The 18,454-nt window shown below is 37.7% G+C and overlaps 1 protein-coding gene across 3 annotated transcripts in view; it reads right to left on the bottom strand.

Annotated features, from left to right (window-relative positions):
- LOC134529519 (transforming growth factor-beta receptor-associated protein 1 homolog) overlaps positions 1-18,454 on the bottom strand; it is a 95,642-nt gene that overhangs the window by 61,618 nt on the left and 15,570 nt on the right. For all 3 annotated transcript variants that reach the window (XM_063363692.1, XM_063363693.1, XM_063363694.1), the window contains exons 4-6: positions 14,387-14,572; positions 8,582-8,818; positions 1,815-1,975 (exon numbers count right to left, since the gene is read on the bottom strand). In XM_063363692.1, the coding sequence (XP_063219762.1) occupies positions 1,815-1,975; positions 8,582-8,818; positions 14,387-14,572 (584 nt within the window). The remainder of the gene's footprint in view (positions 1-1,814; positions 1,976-8,581; positions 8,819-14,386; positions 14,573-18,454) is intronic.

The following is an 18,454-nucleotide window of genomic DNA, read 5'->3' as shown; positions in this document are numbered from 1 at the left end:
CAAAAAGGCAAAAGAGCAGTGCATGATTTTTCATTAAATTGAGAAATTGAATGTGTACAAAATCAGATAAATTTGGGAACACTGTTCAAACTGCTCTGAAAGAACAACTTCTCAACTGAAGGATCATCAGTAAAAAGCCTGTGTCTCCCTGCAGTACTGGTGATCAGACACATGAGCTTTTTGTTACAAACTTACACTAAAGATATACGATTATGTATTTGTATGTACTCTGAAAATATTTAAACGCTTCTTGATTTACAGAAAAGATTACAGAGGCTTTGCTGTAATGCCTCTGGATGTGACTTTTTTTAATCTGTGGCAGAAGAGGATTTTTGTTAGGATGTGCACAGGGCCACCACTAGTGCTCTCACAGAACCTCTCTACTGTTCTCAAAATAAATTGGGATGGATTTCCTAGTGGAAACAAAAATTACTGTTTGGGCTAATGCATGGAATACACCACCCTCACTTAGCATGATTAATGCGTTTCTAAAAATGTTTGTGTTATTCGAAATTGCGTATCCTGAAGCATTAGTCTCCATAAATAGCAAGGCTAATTTACTTAATATGATCCAAAATGTGTAGGGAAATATTTTTTACATAATATAAATTCATAGAAAAACACTGAACAATAAATATGTCGCACCATTTATCTTTATAAACCTACAATTGAATACTTTGTATGACAAATACGACACTGCATAACGGGAGGTAGTTCTCGTCAGTCAGCTGGTTGACTTACCCGCCCAGGCGTGACCTTCAACTCACATCACGTACCTTTCGATGAACTTTCCAAACCATACTTTACTGGCAGTGAAATCAATATTACTGTCTGGATATTTACATTAACACACCAATCCGGTCAGGACCATGATTTTTTTTTTATACACCATTCATTTGACAACCTTTTCCATGTAAGTCACCTATTTATTTCTGTTATGGTACCTAATGACAAATATATTCCCGCTGGTACAACCAACAGCATTAGATTTATATAAACATTTGATAAGAATCCTTAATGTGTATGATTGTGCGCATAGTTCACTTCCTTAAAACTATATTGCAACCAACATAAATGTGGCCTTCATGACATTCTGCATGCCATAATACTTCTAGTTTTGTCTCAAATACTTTACTTGAACACAATGTATTATGCTCTCACTTTGAAGCCATGATTCCAATATAATTCCAAATGCAGGTGCTTGCACACGTACAGTTACCGGCAGACAAATGGGCAGACAGACGTTCATCATGGTCTGGTCTGTGGCTACGCTACAAGGGTACAGCCAGGCGGCACATGCGCGAACGTAAAAACATTTGGTCCTTTACAATCCATAGCCGCAACTGAACTTGCCATAGCTAATTTTTGTACAACAGCTGATAGTGAAGTCAGACCTGCGCATCTCTTCCCCCTTTGTATGGTTAACTGTATGCCACGGTACATCTACTGTTTACCGAGTAGAAGCGGACTTTGTGGCGCCATGCGCAACATTTCTTTTGCCTGTCGCAATTTCGTGCTAACTGAAATTTACAGACGTGCTATTCAAGACTGGGGCAGTAAAATTAAGATCAACCTAAATGAATTCGTCCAATCTGAAGACGTGCTAAGTGAGGGATTGGTGTAAATATGTCTCAATAAAACTTGTAAGTTGTTTTTCAGAGTCTATAAATACAACAGGCACACCAAACTATTACCAACAAAACTTTGTCATTCACAGGTGTGAAACATTTAACTATGGACTTATACTAGGAATAAAATAAAATTCTCAATATTTTATCATTAAAAAATATCACAATTAACATCATAAAACTTACCTGTACACAATTATTACTTCATTACTTATTCCCAGAATAAATGGGTGAAAGTATGCTAGGGCTAAAACCGGGTAGGACCACTGAATAGGTGGTCGAGTTGACATGCCATGAATATTGGCAAATACTCCAAGATTTTCATTTGCTGTTAGCAAAAACTCATCCTGAAAAAATAAAAATAATCATTCAAACAAACTGAGTAATATTCACAGTTATGGCATGAAATGATTTACAAGTAATCATATTTATCAGTAACAATTACTTTATGATTAACTTGTACTTTAAATTAGGTACACTTCAGAAAAAGGAATTACTTGTAATTTACTTTTAGTGAATGAGATATAATCGTAAAAATTCTAAGAAATCCTACATATGTTGTATGCAAATAAAATAAGATACAAAACACCACATGCTAGGCTACTGCATTAAGAAGGACCAAATCATAGGCCCTTTTCCTTCCAAGTGACAGTGGCATATTCTGCTCAACTGAAGATGCTTTGGGAAGATGTACTGACTGTGTATTTGCCTGATTAGCAGTAACATGGAATGAATGTGAACATATAAAGCCTGAATCATTTTAATTGAACAATGAGATATTAAAATTCTGACATGCTGTTTAAAAATTTACAAAAGTTTACTGAATGAAAATAACTATAGTAGTTTTAGTATTTTGTTATTTGGTTTTTCGGACATAGAAATGACTTTTATATGTTAAGCATTATACATTGCGACACACAGCCTGCCTTATTCATTGCTTTTATTTTTTTTACAGACATTAAAGCTTACCGAGTTTTGCAACTTAAATTTTTAACAATATTTTTAAAAAAAAGTTGTCTAACCCTTTGTTAAGTTCATAATTATTTTTGAGTGTATGAGGTAGTGCCCCGACAGATTAAATATGTTTTAAAAGATATGTGACCATGCTATCCAAGTTTATTTTGCTGATAGGCGAGAGATTATTAAGTTAAATAATCACAAGACATCTCAAATTTTCTGTAGATAACTTTATACAAGATACCTACTAATCTATGAAACCTTTAAAAATTATTAAAATAATGGTATTTTCATTAAACTTCATCCTGCAGCCAGTTAATATCACTTTGGATGTATATTTTACGGTTATAAAATGTAATATGCATAACAATTAAAATTCTTTAACAAAAATTCTGTATAAGATTTGACAATTAAAGTTATACCATTTGCTTTTACAGTACATGTTATGATACCACTTAACTAGCCTAACAGGTGAGTAACAGGGAAGAGGAGATCTGTATACATATCTCCCTGAACTTCAACTCAGTCGCATTTCCAATACCTAATTTTTCTAATACATGTTGCCTTAGATTATTTGTTAAATATCACGTTTTAAGCTGTAAAATTTAAAACATTGGGTCTAAAACAAAATGAAGTTTTACTATAAATCATTATCAGACCATGCCAAAAAAAATAACCCCTGAAAAATGAAATCTTAGCTGTGCCCCTGTAGTCTAGTCAACTATGAATTTTCTTGTATAGTTTGACTGTTGATAATATATTTCTGATGATCCATTCCTTGTCAGTATTACTTTCACCATCCTACCAAAAACAGTCAACAACAGTTGTGAAATCCCCAAATCGGGCTGTAAGGGCATTGTTGGTAATAGGTAGTAGGAACTTACTGGCTTCAGAGTAGATGGGAAGCGTGGCAGTGATCACGCCGTCTTGCCTGGGCTCTCCAGTGAGCAATAGAATTAATGGGTTATATATGGGTAAAATTTCACTCTCAGTTATTCAGAAACATAAAAAATTCTGTTTTAATGGACAATGGCTAATTTCACAAACAAAAAGCAGTCATTCTTTAGCCCGTTGCAGTGGCATAGGAAGGGGAGGGCAGTGGGTGCAGCCTGCCCCAGGTGTCACCATTGAGGGGGGTGACAAAATGACAAAAGAAAGACTCAATATTTTAGTTCAGTAAACAAATGCAATGAAACACAGCTGAACTTGACACTGTAGTGAAGAGCGTATGGATAGGGAAAAGGAGGAAGTGTTTCTTTCCACCAAAGGTTGTCTGAGCAGTTTGTACTCAAGCGAGATATAAATAATAGGTGAATCATCGACACTCAACCCACTATCAATCCTATCCGCTGCCGTGCCGTACAGTCACCACACGTCGTTCATCAAGTTATCTGTGCATTGTTACTGAAGCTTATAAGTGCCATGTCGTGATATTGAGTTTGGTAAGTAACGTAACTTTAAAACGCACGTTATTTGTATTTGACTTAAGCTGAAGTTTCAAAATAGCGAAATTAAGTGATAATAGTTTTACTGGCTGATAATGTACACGCCCTGTGTTATAACTGGGCAGACTGGGCAGATACAGGAGTGGAGTGCAACTTTATAGAAAAATTGATTTTTCATTGTTGTAAATAAAAAAAACTAAATAATGTTACAAACTTTTTAACTTCATTTATTTTATAGGCATGATTTTGCTCCTACATCTCTCTGTATAATACAAATAGGCTAAACCAGGATATTATTCAAAACTAGAAAAATAAAGGCTGTTCGCCTGCAGGTTGGTGAGTTGTGTCTTTACTCGTGTTCATTTCCATCATTCCACTGGAGCAATGCCATTCCAGTGTCTGAAAGTTAAATGCGTAAAAACGTTTAAAATGTTTCATTCATTTTTTATGTTTGTTTGAGGCCATCCGGTTTGTAAATCATAGTTTATTGATGTTTATTTATGTATGAATGCATGTTGAATTAAAATGTTATAGCTGTGTAGTTAAAGTACATAGTCGGCAATTAGAATGAAAATGTTCAAATCTGTACCAGGAAACTTTCATTACTTCACTAATTGAACCATTCACCCGAACAATGTTGTAACCAACAATTTTATTGAAATTGAGTTAAAGATGAGCTAATGTTGTATCTTTTATCCTGCATGCAACGGGAAACTTTTTATCTTAATGGAAAAAACAATCTGCACCATGATAAATATTTCTAATCACTGTTTAATAGAACAACGTTGTAACTGCAAGCAATGTGGCCGACTGTTGCTGTGTCACTAACAAACAGTGATCAAAAAAAGACTAATTAAAGGTTAATAGACTGAAAGTCGTCTTGCTAACTAGAAAAATAACAAACAAAAAGGCATTTAAAAAAAGCAACATTTTCCTGGAAAACTACAGTCTAGTGGGGCAAGTAGAACAATGTTGTAAGTGATACTAATACATTTAATGCTTAAAGTGTATTGACTAATTTTACAGTATTGAAGTTACTGATGTAAAGTATTTATAAGAAATGTTATACGATATTCTGATACAATATTGTGATTACAGGGCCAATCAATTTAAAAATATAGGCACAAAGATATTCTCAGGTATGTAGCTGTTGTTGCAATAGTATTAATTGAACCCGATTTCATATTCTTAATCACAAAAATTGGTATAAACAAGATGAACAACAATGAAAACTTTTATATGCTAAATGTATACCTTATTTAGACTGATTTTACAGAGTTTGTTGTTTATGGTTTTTTCTTTAGTAAAGTTTTTCATTGCGAGTTTTTTTTTGCAGAAATGTACATGCAAATAGTAAAAGATGAATCAGGAACATAAATTGGCCACTATGATCTTTCAGCTTTTCTGGTTTTATATGGAAAATCTTTACCAATCAAGAGTGTCAAAAAAAAATCTGTTGGACTCGTGTCAGTATATTCCTGCTGAAAAGAGTGTTTCTATGAAAACTTAAGCTACTAAGAAAATAATATTTTGTACCCCCGGGTGTGTAGTTTTTTTTTTTGTGGTCTTCAATAGAAATAATGATCTGACTTTAAAAGTTATAGCATAAAGCAAAATATTTTCTAATAAAAATCAGACACTAGATTTCTGCAGAATTTTGATATTACAGTAGCTATTGGTATTCTTTTTAGTTTAAGTATTTCTTTACTTTTTAAATTAACTGCTTTATTCTATTTGTTAAAAAGATTTTAGGTAACATTGTTAGTGTATTTAAGAGGAACAACGTTGTAACTAGCCACATACAACGTTCCTGCAAAAAAGTTATAATCTTGCCATTATTCAGGTGTAAATTAACCATAATGTGTTGAAACCTCTACATAGCATTGTTTAATTATAGTGTTACTTTACATATCCAAATTAAGTTAAGCCCCCCTAGGTGAACATAACGACTGGTGGAGAAAAAACAAGACTGTATACAAATATTTGTCAGCTGCTGCCAGGTGATTCCTATGCAATCCTGCTACATCAGTTCCCAGTGAACGTTTGTTTTCTGCTGCTGGAAACATTGTAACATCTCGAAGGCAATGCCTCTGGCCAGATGTTGTTGAAAAGTTATTTTTTTTACATGAGAACATAAATGCTAACTAGCAATAAAACTGATAGTGTCAATAACAGTGAAATAATTGATTTCTTATTCTGTTTATTTATGGAAAATAGTATGTATGCTTTTGAGAAATGTACACTATTTCCTAGTACCAGTTTAAAGGGTATTTATCTTCAAATATGTAAGAAATTAGGGTAAGTATTTTCATCTGTTTGTAATATTGGTTAAGGAATATATATCTAAAGATTAAAGAATGTTTGCCTACATTGTTATTAACTTTTTTACACTTTTTTACCTTATGCATTTGCTCTAGAATTAAGGAATCAAATCAAAATTGAAATTTCAATATTTTTACAGTAATTTGAATCGGAATCAAATCAAAATGAAATCTGTGGAATCGCCCAGCCCTACTTTTGGACTGTTTTAACTATAAATTTGACTCACGCATCGGTCCAGGGTGGCTGTGATTATTCCTTAGGACATAGTCCCAAAATAATGTACTTAACTTAAAAATTATAATTTAAGGATATCAGTTAATTATTTTTTTTAATCAAGTGATGGAATAAGTGTGAAAATAAAATCAGCTGGAACTGGAACTGTACTAGTATTTTAGTTGTGATCTACCATTGTTTTTGCTTTGAAGAATAAAACAAAATACTGCTTAAAAAACTCTATTATAAAAACAACTAAATACAAACTTTTATCTAAAAAGAACAGTTCCTCCTAAATGTTGGCAAAAATACTAACCTCAAAACAAAACTTCAAAGTCATGGTATATTGTCGCAATTGCCCTCGGTCTCCGTCAAGATCAACACAAATGTCACTCAAAATAAACATTAGGGGCGGGGGGGGGGGGTGGTAGCAGTAGAGCTGGTACAGGGATGGTCTAACCTCCTTAGGACAGGGGGTGTAGGGTGTTGACTGAAAGAAAATAAAGTATTATTTATCCCACATCGTTTCAGGTTTTATTTCTGGTAAACTGTGACCAACACAAAAGTAAATAAATAACTAATTAAATAAATAAATAAAGTCAATCATGTCAAAATATCTCTGGTAACAACCAAAAAAAATATTAAATACTCTTTTGAAATAAATAAAATAGAACGAGTATTATTTTTTTAAAATAACATGATTTATCTTAACACACACCTCGACCCATCCTTAAGCTAAAATTAACGAAAGAAAGTTTACATTACTGGATACCACAAACTGCCTGCACTCCTGGAAAGAATCAAAACGTTAAGTCATCCTAACCCAATTTTAAAATACGCCCACAGATGTTACAAGAGGTGAAGGAAAATTACGAGTTCGCCATTACTTACAAACACCTTCGAAAGGCAGCACGCAGCTACCCGCCAGGCCGGGGCTCCGACAGACCTCCAGCACCTCACCGAGAAGAACCACCCCGGGCGCACCCAGGGTGGCCCCCTTTATTACATTCACTTCACAACGTCATCACGTCGAGAACACTCCACGCGAAAACAAAAATCCCGGCCGCGATTTCACAACACAACGCCATTCCGCCAACCGACGCTATCCCCCCCTCCACCGGTCATGCTAGACTCGCACTTCTGCCACCTGGTGGCGACACAAACACCAGCACGTCACGAGCACGGACAGCAACGCAGCGAAACCAACCAGGGCTGCCAACACTCCCGGAGATTCCAGGACAGGATGACGCAACCGCCCGCGCAGCTGGCCAGGCTCTCGGGCGGCGAATCACGTCACCGTCCCAGAAAAACAGAGAGCGTTAGCAATCTACCGCGCCAGGAAAACAAAAGTCAAAGCCCGAGTGTCGCAAACAAGTGTCAGGAACTCACGCGGGCTCACAAAGCACTACATGTGTAAAGCCAAATTCAATAAACCCTACACGTAAAATTTACCGCGTGACAATATTAATATCATAAACTTTAAGTGATTCAAGTGTGTTGTTAATATTCTGGGTTGCTTAGCAATGTCAGTCTGGAATGTAACATGATACTGAGATTGTCTTAGATTTGGCAGGTTTATGCTAATGGCATATACATCTAATCGAGCTGTTTGGTAATTTGATAGTATTTAGAGGTATAACCAGTCAGGGCAGGTGGAAATAAGCACAGCTGCTTGCACAAACATAACTATTTGAAGTATGAGGAGCATTTAATTGTAAAAATACTACCAAATTTTTGTAGTGATTCCTCAAAGCTTAGTTTACATAAAAAGTTTATATTATCATGAATTAACCAAACTATAAACATGTCATGGAAACATTAATAGACTAATGTTATAAAAACTAAAGAGAAAACCAAATAACCTTGTAAAATAATGTTGTAGAAGATGTTACACAGTAAAATTTAATGTAATTCCAATTATAGGCAAAGAAAATAAGAGGCAGTAAAAAGTTTCCAATTTTAATAACACAATTTTAATCACCAATATTTTTAAGTCTACTACTTGCATGGACCTACCTTGGCTATTCTTCTAATGATTGGAGTGACACTGGTGCTGTCATATGAGAAGAGCATTTGCTTGTTAGAAGAATTTATGTTATACACCACATACTGATTGTGATGTGCCACACAAATATTTGGACCATCTGCAGCAATCTCGATAGCTGGTTCAGGCATGGTGATATCCTTGATGCAACTTACTTTCTCAGTTGTTACATTATATAATTGCAGTTGCCGCTTCCGTCCAATGCACACCTGAAACACAAAGTTACAATTATTGCCATTAGTTACTACACTTATAAAAGTACAAAATTAAATGTGACAAAACATCAAAATATTCAGAAAGCAGGGTGAGTTCTGCTTAAAAAAACTAATTTTACAGCATTTACAATTCTAAAACACAATTTTAGACTTGTAAATCCCACACACTGTCAAAAACAACCAACAAAAAAATTGAAATTGCACATTGTCAACCCACGAAATTTAACATTGTTTATGTGTAGTCTGATGGGAACATTTACCTTAAACACTGTTGAAATAATGATACAATTTGCATGGTGTTAATGGTAGTATCTTGTTAGTCGGAGTTATGGAGCGTTCAGTATATCTGGGAATAGTTTAGCTAATTTTTCACATTTATATACCACATTACTACATGCAAAACCTCTTTTCTTTTTCACATTTCAAATCACAAGTTATTCAATAAATCAAATTATTAAAAAATTTAAATTTATTTGAAAGTGCCCTAAACATCAAATATTAACTGTATTTATAAATTTTAAACATTTTTCAAGTGTTAATTAGCAGACAAAAATAAAATGCAAAATTTTCCAATAGAGTTAAATAACAATTGGAAATATAATTTTTTAAAGTACGTAACAGTAAAAAAAGAAAATTAGATATTGTTATTTTTAAACTAACCCAACACCCATATTCCCAACACTACCAGACCCCTATTATCAATGGAGATATATATTTTTAAAACAATAAGTTGGTGATATTAATATGCCCGGGGTGGAGTGAGAGCAAGGACAAAAGAGCATAAATGGGCCTCACTGCTGGCAAACAGAGGGCTAGGGCAACTGGTTGAGGAGCACACCAGGGAGGGTAAAGGAAAACCAGAAACTAGAACACTAATAATTGTGGCACTGGCAAGATCGGTGGGAAACAGCGACCCCACGATCTGGTGGTGAAACTTGATGGAGCTAGAAATGGGACAGATAGTGGAAGATAAATGGCAGAAGTACATGGTGAAAATTTGGGCAAGAGCTAATCAAACTGGGGTGGAAGAATATATGAGGGAAAGTATGACAGGTGGGCAGGATCGAGGGTGTAGATGACAAGTGAGCTGCATTAAAGGACATACTGAGCAGGGTAAAATAGAGTGAGAGTAGTGCAAGAGGGGAAGGAGGGGAAGAGGCACAAAGACAAGGCGTCGCGACGTCTCCAGCAAAGGTTGAACAATTCAAACAAGTGTATTAGGATGGATGAATGACAGGCACATGGTTTTAGAAGGGAGTTCTCATTGAGACACAGATAGCTGGGCAACTAGATAACTTGGCAGAAGTGATTGATGGAGGGAAACAGGTGTATGCCATTTTTATATATTTTGAGAAGGCCTTTGACAAGGTGCCGCACAGGAGATTGATGAAGAAGGGAGAGATGTTGCTAAGGGACAGTAGGGTGATCAACAATGAAGAAAATTTCTTAGGGATAGGAGACATTAGGTGAGAAAAAGAAAGGAAAAATCAGAAGCAGGGGTAGAACCATCAGGGGGTACCACAAGGGAGTGTTATGGAGCCCCTACTATTCACCAATGATATACGCAGGGGAATGGGAAGTAAACTGCAGATGTTTCCGAATGATTGTGCTGTCTATAAAACCATGAGTGCAAGGAGGTAAACTACAAGGTGATTTGGACATGTTGGAGCACTGGTCAATGAAGAATGGTATGGAGTTGAACATAAACAAAATGAAGGTGGTTAGGTTTACGAAGAAGAGGAGGAGGAGGAGGAGGAGGAGGAGGAGGAGGAAAGTAATAAAGGAAGTTAATAGTTGTAAGAGGCATGATATAATGGAAGTAGGAAAAAGTACCTGGGGGTTACCCTACATGGGATAGGGGAACATGACCAGCGGGTGGTCAAAAAAGGAAGGAGGGTGCTGGGGCTGCTATGCAGAACATTGAAAGGAAAAGGAATGGGAGTAAAGGCAAAGAAATACTCCACGTTAAGTCAGGTCGGTGCTGGAGTATGCGGCGGCTGTTTGGGACTCATATCTGGTGACAGAGGTACGAGAGCTAAAGAAGATGCAGTGCAATGCAGCGAGATGGGTCATGGGCATGTGAAAAAGGGGGGAGGGGGAGGAAAAGGATGAAATACACAAGACCATCTGTGATGATCAGGGATCTGGAGTGGGAAACATTACAGGGGCGGAGACACTTAGATATGCTGGTAAGGCTGTTCACGGTGATCTTATGGAAGGGGTGTGCCGCAAATCAGGAACTTATGAGCACATTTGTTATTTTTACTTAATTTCATTTTTTTTACCAAAATTATCAGATTCAGTTTTAAATTAGCTTTCCTCGCTTGTACTCTACGAGGCTCTTCCAACTTAAACTCTCGTTTTGACCGGACATCCCCATCCCACGCAGACGTAGCAGCCCCTTCAAATTTCTTACAACTTGGCGTGTTATTTCCTCTATCCATCATGCTCAAAATAAGTGCTAAGTCTCAGAGCAACCGCCTTTGTCAGCCTCGCCTGCAGCACGCACGCCTCGGATGACGCCTTAACTCAGCAGTTTAATCAGGCGCCCGGATCCGAATTTCAGCACCCCAGAGCACGGTACCCGGGCCCTGTTCACAAAGATCTCACTATGCCAGCATCCTCCACTCACCCCCTCAACTGTCTGCATTTTCAACTGAGCTTCTGAGAACTCTATGGACAGACGATGACTGCTCCCCACCTTGGTTCCCTTCCAATGGCCACAAGCCACGCACATGCCGACTATCAGCGCTACATTCTGACGCCATCTCTCAGCGGACTTTAGAACAAAAGCCTAAGATAACCACTGAGCTCCCCCCACCTTAGAGCGACACCACCTGGACCTTTCAGCCCCTGGCTGTATACCATTCTATCGCCTCTAAGCGCACACTCTAACTGAGCTCTCTCAAACTATGGGTTGGCACCGTTATAGTGCTTCTACTATCAAGGACGGTTGGCTACAGAGCTACTCCTCCCGTTGTTCCACGTAGCCCCACCCCTAACCTTCCCCCCCTTTTCACTCATGAAGGCCTGAAACGCTGTGCCATTGTACTGTTTTGTGGCACTTGCTCAACTTTATTTACGTTATAATTTTTTTTTGTTTTAATGGCGAACTGGTTTCTACACATTTTTTAATTCAATTTGGAAATTATTAATTTATATATTTCATATTTAAATATTTAAAGTTTACTACTGGACGAAGTTGGAATTGTTCATAATAATAATTGTAATTGGGTGTAACTAAAATTTTTTTGTAACACAGCAATTTTGTTATTGTACCAACGTAACTTCAAGTTTATTATGAACCATGATTTATTCTAATTTAATTATTTTAGTAAATATGTAAAATAATAATTTCATAATCTATAAGTTAATTAATTGTTTTGTGGTAAAAATATTGTCAAGTAATAATCAATATATATTGTATTTTCAAAAGATATTCGCTACTAGTACGATTATCTATGTTCTTCTTCGTCTTGCCGTGAGCGAGAAAGGACTTTTTTTTTTTTCAACACCTTGATGCTTAGTGAGAATTCGTGTCTGTAGAAGTTTGGGAGTTTAAACATGCTTTGAGCATTGTTTTACCGCACTAAGTGGTGAGTTTTTCTGATCTATTAATGAAGAACGTCTGGTAATGTTTGCAATACCGGACATTGTTAAATACCTTTGTTATTTTGTCAATAGCGGTCGACGTGTACCGGCCATGCGGCTTACTTGAGACAACCTAGTGCTGTGGAGTATGAGGCCTGTCCTCATCGGCCCTGAAGCCATGCACTGACCGCATCTGCCAGGAAAGCCGTCATCTATATTTTTTTGGCATGATTTACTAACCTCAAAAGCATGTGTTAAAATTTTTTAAAATGAATCACGTCGGACATTTTCGTCTAAATTCTGCAACACAGCAAGCTAAATTCTTTTGGAACAGCAAAACCACAACGTCAAATTAATAATTAGATAAAGAGAAATTATGTAAAATTTTAATATATATAATTTTTTTTTTATAAAATGCATGTATCAAAATGTTTCTTCAAATACCTTGTGTGATATCAGGACCTTGCTAAAGACATAAAAATATAAATAAATATATATAAGAATTACAAATGATTATGTAAACGACGATACTCAAGTGATATTATGTAATTGATATGGCAAAGGTGTATAAGTAAAAATTTAAAAAAAAGAAACAATTAATTTATTCTTGAAATAAATTATTTACATGAAATTATATTATAATAATTAACTACCATAATTGTGTAAGTGTGCATGACCAGTCAGCCAATGTTTTTGTCTTAACTAACCTCACATCAAAGCACTTCATTGAGCCTTGGTTCATGGGCTTTCAGTGTTGTCCTACCTTTCACTCCTAACCTAACTAGGTTATTGAGAGAGGTAGTTGATGGCGCAAGGCTCTTAACTACCCGCATCGCCCGCGAGCAGAAGTCCACGCGCTACCTTCATTTTCGACTTCGGGTCTCTACACAACTCTCTGCCGGTTAAGTTCACAATTGCCTAGTGAACGGAAAGCGGGACATACTCTATGATGTAGTCAGTTCCATCATGGGATAGTTTCCCTCTCAGCTTGTTGTGTTAATATATATACGGAGTGTTTAGAAACTAGTAGCTTTCGGTGTCCGCGTGCATTCCTCTGCAGGCGCAGCTACTCAGCTTCTTCATGAAGTGATCTCTGGATTATAATTTATGACTCTATTTTGTTTATATTCTCTTTTGATGAAGCTTCTAAATATTTTTCTTTCAATTTTTTGACCCTGTGTTCTCAGTGGGGTCCAAGAGTCCAAGATTCCAAGAGTCCAAGAGTCCAAGAGTCCTAGTTCCAAGTTTCTAAATTACGAGTTGCAAGATTCCATGGGCTCTACATTCAACATTCTACTTTCGATTCTCCCACTCCGAAGTCAAGATTACAGCTTCAGCCAAATCTTTCGGCCACGATTCCCCTGCCTGTTTTCTCAGCGCACCAACAAGATGCATAAATAGCAGATCAATATGTTAATCTTTGCCTCTACTAGCAGACTGTAATGACAAACGCCAACAATAATGAAAATAATGTACAGTTCTTAACAATATATGAATAATTAAGAGTAATTATTTTTTCTTTGGAAATAAATTTTATACCTAATTTCTAGTCCATGACTACCAATTAAATGCTGTATACACTTTAACGAAGAAACACCAAGGCCGGGTGTTTGTTTTCTTGTTCTATTCTAACTACCTTTTAGATAAATCTCAATTTTCTTGTTCACAGAATATAAAGGGGAAGGCAACAGGGGGCTGTGGCAAACTGGGAAATAGATTGCACAGAAGTTGGTACAGAGGGAGGAGAGACAATGAGTGGAAGATACAGAGGGAGTAGAGGCAAACAGAAAGAGGGAAGCAATCATTCCTGGTAAGAACAGGGCACGACAGTGAGAGAGGCAAAGGAACTACGGAGAAAGCTTACAGGTGTAGGAGACTAAAATAGGGGGATGACTCCTTGCCATCGGTTAGAAGCCCAACTGCAGGTGTAAACATAAATCTAAATCTAAAATTGTGGTATGCAAAAAATACCTGTATACTGAAAGGATCATCCAGGACTGCAAACTCATTGATGCAAATTGTTGAAATGGAGCGAAGTTTCGAGCTACCTCCAGTCGGTTGCAGCTCTGTCATTACAAGAATGGATAAGGTCTGATTGCACAGTACCAGCAGTCTGTTCAATGCTGATGCTGCTTTGATGCATTTCACAGCTTTATCCTGAAAACAAAGTTTAAAATTAAGGTATGAATACATGTTAAACACTGTGGAGAATACTTGAATTTTCATAAAAATATTAAATATCATCATGATTTTCAGTTTGTCATCATAAATGTACAAACCAAAGTGTATACACACTCAATGTAACACAATTTTTCTGAGATATATTCAATGGTAAAATAATTTTTTTTTTGTAATAAGTGATGTTGGACATATAAAGCTTAAGCTTATAAATTAATATTGTCACTGGCCTAAAATTCACAGAACAATAACTTAATAAGGTTTAAGACCTAGGAGATTTATTTGTTTTGTTTTTTGCACAAACAGTACAGTAAAGATTAGTTGTCTATGCATTAAGGAATGAGGCGGTCAGCGAGACACCTGAAAGTGAAACAGGTAGTCAGCAGTTAACGGTTTACAAGGACATAGGCAGCGCAATTTGAGTGGGATCGGCTCCCAGTTGCACAACTTTTTTTTTCTAGCGATAGCATAACACAGCCCAGCACAATAACAGGTGTGTACACCTCATGCAGCAAGTAACCGTAACCCCGAAATAAGCTGAGAACAAGAAATTAGCAGGTCAGCAGAGCTAAGAGGGAGTACGGATCGTGCTGTAAGAAGCGAGGATGGACGCAAGTAAAGAAAGGCAGAAAACCAGCAACCAATCAGCGACAAGCAGTCTTCGAAATAAATGCACAGGAACAGCACTCATTTAGGTAAACAAAAAAAATGTGGTCAGGCGCAGACTTCACAAGCAAGAGTAATTAGTCATTCAGTCCATAGGAGCCACTCGACACAGCACCCAGGAGCAAATAAAACTGGTGAGTGAACAGACACAAATGATTCTGCAACAAAGATAAAGTCCCAACTGTAGGCTGATGTTGCACTTAGAAAATCGGAAGGGACTTCTTGCCTCTTCAAAATCTTTGAAATTCTTTAAACTCTTTGCATAAATTTAAACTGATAAAAACTTTATTTAAAGGAATTAAATAATTTATAAAATTAAATGTTAACATAAATAGAGAAAAAGTAGATAACCATGTAAATGCCAAAACACAGACAACAGACGCATTGTCCCAGAGGAGGTTAGGATTAAATAAAAAGTGATGGCTGACGAAACTCCACGTTATTTTAAAGTCTTGTCCCCAATAGTCAGATATGGTTCAATCTCACGTGTTTTCATATGGTTTGATATCTATAGTATAGTTCAGAAAAGTTTGTGAATATCGTGATTTTTATTACTACTATTTCAATAAAAACTACTGACTGAATCTTGAACATGCATTTTAAATATTAACCACTTCATGTATCACTTAAAAGGGGCTCATCAACTTACATGCATCTGCATGAAAAGACGAGTGGTGGTGAAAACCCACCCCCAGCACTCTGAGATCCACATAGAACATGTAGGAATATAAGAAATAAGTAACAAGTAAACGATCCCAGTAAATTTACATCCATTCCCTTCGTCCATCACCACACATATTCATTTCATTATCACCTTTCTCATTTCCACTTTCTTATCATTACCATGGTTACGGTCGGAAAATTTAAGATCATTAACACCTGTAATAATAAGAATTTTGGACCAGCAACTGAACAAGCTATACCTTTATGCCAATGTATCACAAACAATGTTAAAAACTTGAGTTTAAATAACACTCAATGAAAAATTTTTCACATTTTAACAGGCATAGCCTGCCATGCTTATATTACAATCTTTTCAGGTTCTGTAAGTTTCAGAAGTGTGTAATTACAAATGAGTGTAAGTATCAACTCATCATTACATGCAGGTGCAAAGGAAGCATATAGATCTCCACAAAGCTCTTCCTATACCTGTTGTATCTATCAAATCTCATTTATAGTGTACAGTGAAGTCCCACTTATCCGATCACCACTAATCCAAAAATATGGTTAATCTGAACGAATTTATGGTAAAAATAAATATCAAAAAAATTAAAATGTTTTGTGAAGAATTTAATTTTATAACTTGACCGAATTATCAACATTTTTAGTGATTTTGTGCTTGTAAAAATGTTATAGGCTGTGTTATGTGCAAACTAAAAGCTTTTAGACATGTACCACCCCTCTTCGCAACTGTGCTCACTATCCCTCCTCACAACTGCGGTCACCGCCCCTCCTCACAACTGCGCTCACCGCCCCTCCTCTCAACTGCGTTCACCGCCCCTCCTCTCAACAGTGCTTACCGTCTCTCTTCGCAACTGTGCTCACCACCCCTCTTCGCAACTGTGCTCACCGTTCCTCCTCACAACTGCGCTCACCGTTCCTCCTCTCAACTGTGCTCACCGCCCCTCCTCTCAACTGTGCTCACCACCCCTCTTCGAAACTGTGCTCACCGTTCCTCCTCACAACTGCGCTCACCGTTCCTCCTCTCAACTGTGCTCATCGCCCCTCCTCTCAACTGTGCTTACTGTCCCTCCTCTCAACTGTGCTCACCACACCTCTTCGCAACTGTGCTCACCGTTCCTCCTCTCAACTGTGCTCACCATTCCTCCTCTCAAATGTTCTCACTACCCCTCCTCTCAATTGTGCTCACCATCCTTCCTCTCAACTATGTTCACTGTCCCTCCTCTCAAATGTGCTCTAAACTGTAGGCAGCACCATCCTCCTTTTCAGAGGAAGCTCAGGTAGCTCTTGGAGAAGTGGAAGCTCAAGACTAAGCTTTCTTTTAAGCTTATCTGAGGTATACAATTAGCCAGAACAAATACTATCACAGATTCCCAAAATGTTCTTGTGTCTTTTTCACATTATTCACTAATACAAGACGATCTCTAACACAACTTACTCTTGAACAAGAGACTACTTCATACAATAAGACACCTTAAATATAGGCAAGCTTCAGTATCGGATGACACCAAATAAAGTACAAATACTGGAACTGAATTATTAGTAATTATATTGTTACAAACATGAGCAGAGCCACGGCGTGTGCAGGTTCAGAGCTGGCTGGCGGCCCCGCACAGCCACTGACATTACGTGGCCCCGCAACGTGAGACGTGCCACGCGCGCCTGGTGGATTTCGAGTGTTATCGCTTCCCCCCTCCTCCCCTCCTCTACCTGCGCAGCGCTCTGTCTCAGCATCATCAACCTGACACCTTGGCAGCTTTGTGAGGTTCCGCGTGAGCTGCAGACGCATTTCTCGATAAATCTGGCGTCAGGTCGGCACCGAATGACGCGACAGGCTCCAGCCTTGCTCGCGACTTCTAGAAGTGGCGCCTGAGCCTATATAAGCCCAGGATGCTGGCCTCAGAGTTCAGTGAGAAGTTGGGAGTTTTCCCGTGAAGAAGTTTCCGGGGCGAAGGTGCCGCGGGTGCGGCGGAGCGGCGAAGTCCTTGGACGAAAGATTCCAGGGCGGAGAGTTCAGTGTTGAGTGGAGTTTTCTGGGCGATAGTGCCGCGGGTGCCACGGAGTTCCGGGGCGAGTGTCTGAGCGAGAGTACCGCGGGTGCGGCGAGAGTCCCGAGCGAAGCGTAGAGTGGATCCTCGGCGAAGGGAAGTGCGACGACTGCGGCGGAGTGCGGTGACGGAGTCCCGCGACGGAGGTCCACGAGGAGTGCTGCGGCAAGAGTTGTGCCAGAGGTGCGGCCCAGTGAGGTGTGCGGTGTGTAAAAACCGAGTGACTGGGGAATAAACATTTCTTTAGGTGTAATTGGTTTTTAGGCATTTTTAGAAGAGTATTTGCTAGTGATGTAAATAGTGGCAATCAATAAACCTGTGTAGTAAAATCTTTAATTGGGCTATCCATTTATGAACCCAGTAGTTTTCCCACGATGATTTATTATTTTCATTTTTAATAAATCATAACAATATTAATCTGAAAATTCAAAAAAACCACCGACTCCAGAATTTTTTTTTTTAAAAA

Source organism: Bacillus rossius, chromosome 2 (genome assembly GCF_032445375.1).
Source record: "Bacillus rossius redtenbacheri isolate Brsri chromosome 2, Brsri_v3, whole genome shotgun sequence".
Lineage (NCBI taxonomy): Eukaryota > Metazoa > Arthropoda > Insecta > Phasmatodea > Bacillidae > Bacillus > Bacillus rossius.
This window is presented reverse-complemented; position numbering and strand designations above follow the sequence as displayed.